At 28.8% G+C, this 2,825-nt stretch overlaps 1 protein-coding gene across 1 annotated transcript in view; it reads right to left on the reverse strand.

Annotated features, from left to right (window-relative positions):
• The window catches only part of LOC108969512, a 6,492-nt gene extending 4,013 nt beyond the window's left edge, over nt 1–2,479 (reverse strand). Inside the window, exon 1 of the mRNA XM_018934267.1 lies at nt 2,391–2,479. Within this exon, the coding sequence (XP_018789812.1) occupies nt 2,391–2,406 (16 nt within the window). The 5' untranslated portion in view covers nt 2,407–2,479. The remainder of the gene's footprint in view (nt 1–2,390) is intronic.
• Between the last annotated feature and the right edge of the window lie 346 nt (nt 2,480–2,825).

Raw genomic sequence — 2,825 nt, forward strand, 5'->3', positions numbered from 1 at the left:
CCAATCACCAAATTTAACAATTCTTATTTAACACCCCAGCTTAATACTTTTTAAAATTTTTGTAAGRTATTGTAAAGCTTTTTCCAGCCATCAACCATATCTCTTTTTTTAATATTTAAATGTTTATATGTATTTATGTATTATATATTGCCTATATATAGGTATGTATAGTATTCATTAATACGTAACCCTGCTAAATGTAAAAGATTTCTATGCAAAACTAAAAACTGTGTTTATTTGAACCCTCATTTATGATAATGATAATATGAATAACATGTTATTCTCTAAGCCTTTAGTTTCAGAGAGATTTAACTAGCTCCTTGAATTAAGCAGTTTACAACTAACGATAATTTTTTCTCGTATTTATATCGTTTATATCTTATTTACTGCTATATAAGTATGAACGAGCCAGTTTAGATTTATATAATAAATAACAATAAACAGATACATATGTACCCACAGATATAAAGCTGTCTCAACATTGTATGCACTTATATGTATGGGTGTATTCGTATTTATATTTAACTATTTTTATAAATACTTMAATAACTATGCACAGTCAGTTTATTAATCAAACATATCATCATATTAATTATAGGTAAATATGTATCAAGTATATACAGATACACACATGCAAATGCATATTCATATTTTTATTGCAAGCGAGTGAAACTAGCGCAAAAATCATGAAAATCATCAAAACTTTAACCGTGGAAATTACTTTGCAACACATTGGATTACTTTGCACAAATACTCACAATTTTTATAACACAAATTTAATAGATGGATTTATTTTCATTTGCATTGTTTATTTCTATGGATTTTTATTTATCGCAATTACGGATTGTTTATTTTCACGTGACGTCTAATTACGATTTTATTTTTTTACACATTTTTCACTGTACATACATGATTATGTATATATGTATGTAGATATATACTTAGACATAAATATTTAATATTTGCATTTGCTTTAAGCTATCTTTTGTGATTAAGCAGCGACCGCGACGAAAACTTTCGATATTCCAGAATATTGCGAATAGCAAACATTACAATACTTAAATATTGCCCAGTTGTTTTCTTATTTGCTTGCTGAACTCGGCAAATTAACTTAAATTTTAAACAAGCAAAAAGATTGCACAGCTAATTTATACTATACTTACAACAACAACAATAATGAAAACGACAATGTGGAAAAATCGAAAAATTTAATGTCAACCAGAGATACGAAATTATTATTTATATTTAAATTTTTTTTTTATAGTTTAATTTAATTTCATAAGTTAATAGTAGACAGTCAGCGGCAGCATATTGGTAGCGCAAACGTTGGAGCTACAAACCACCGACACCATGCCATTGCGCTTCGTGAATTTGAGAGCCGGCTCTCTCACGCCGCTCTTTTTTTTTTTTGTCACGAATACGCGTGCTCGCAAAAGCGTTCTTTGGGTTTCGTTTGTGCATTTATTTTTGTTTTTTCTGTTGTTTGCCGCGAAGCTTCAGCGATTTAACGGCAAATTATCGACGGTGGTAAGAGTGCTCTCGTATTCTCATTCTCATWCACATTTTAATCACCCCAAACCCTCGCAAGTTTGTTAATGCGCGCATTCGCTCTCACGTTCTTTCTCTGGCATTGCTCTCTATTTGCACATTCGTGCCACTGTACGTACTGAGCAAAGTTGAAGAACAAAAAAATTAAATATATTTTTCTACTTGCACAATAATATGTACAATTAGTTTAGCGTAAAAAACTATTTAATATTTGTTGGCCGCTGATGTTTAAATTACATGTTAATTATGAAATCAAAAAATCTTGGAACTTTAAATGAATGATGAAAAATAAACGTAAATTTGCTGCGGAACTTCATTGGAATTTTGTTACAATGAAAGTTTTTAATATGGCAAATGTTTTATAATAACGCGCATTGATTATATTAAATATTTTTTGTATGTATGTATGTAAATAAAAAAGTGTGCACATGGCTATGTAAGCGTGTATGTATATAAAATACATATACACTATTTTTATATGAATTTGTGTTTGCTTACTATTAATGAATACATATGTATATTTGTATATATTTTCGCAGATATACTTTGTARTTTATTAGAGACAGCTCCTCGGTCATCGCACTACCCCTCCATTTACCAACTTTCATGGCATAAAAATCCATGTTATCTGCGGTACAGCGCGCCGTGCGGCCTATCGCTTGTATGTCTATTGTGAATTGTGCCATAATTTTTATATGTTGACTTTTTCAACTTAAATTTAATACATACTATATGCATATACATACATACATATGTTTACATGCATGTAATTATATAAATAATTAGTATCTACRACATTTATGCTTTTAAAAATATTTTATGTAAAACAAATAAATACTTACCAATTTGATTATCCATTTCAATGGAAATTTTTATTTTCACAATTAAATAATATGCGCGAAAAAAAAATAAATATTTTGTTATTTCAAAAAATTTCTACGCATAAAAATGCACGTCAAAAATCGATTTTTAGCCAACTATTTTTATTTTATTTTTATTTTCCCTACTCTCTTTTAAATATGTATGAATTTCATAAGTAAAATACATTTAAGTTTTAAAATATTATTTGCCATTCGGCACATATAACCCGTTCTCCGCTGCTAACACAACAAACGACCGCACACAACGACAATAATTTTAAAACTAAAATATGAAATTTTATTATTTTGCTTTAACACTTACGCTGCTCCTCGCACACACATCGTGTTACGCTTAAATATAATGAAAATGTAAAAATGACGAGCCAAGGCAACAGAAGAAAATATATAAATTTATAA

This window comes from Bactrocera latifrons, unplaced genomic scaffold (genome assembly GCF_001853355.1).
Source record: "Bactrocera latifrons isolate USDA-ARS-PBARC rearing strain unplaced genomic scaffold, ASM185335v1 scaffold_254, whole genome shotgun sequence".
In the NCBI taxonomy this organism is placed as follows: Eukaryota; Metazoa; Arthropoda; class Insecta; order Diptera; family Tephritidae; genus Bactrocera; species Bactrocera latifrons.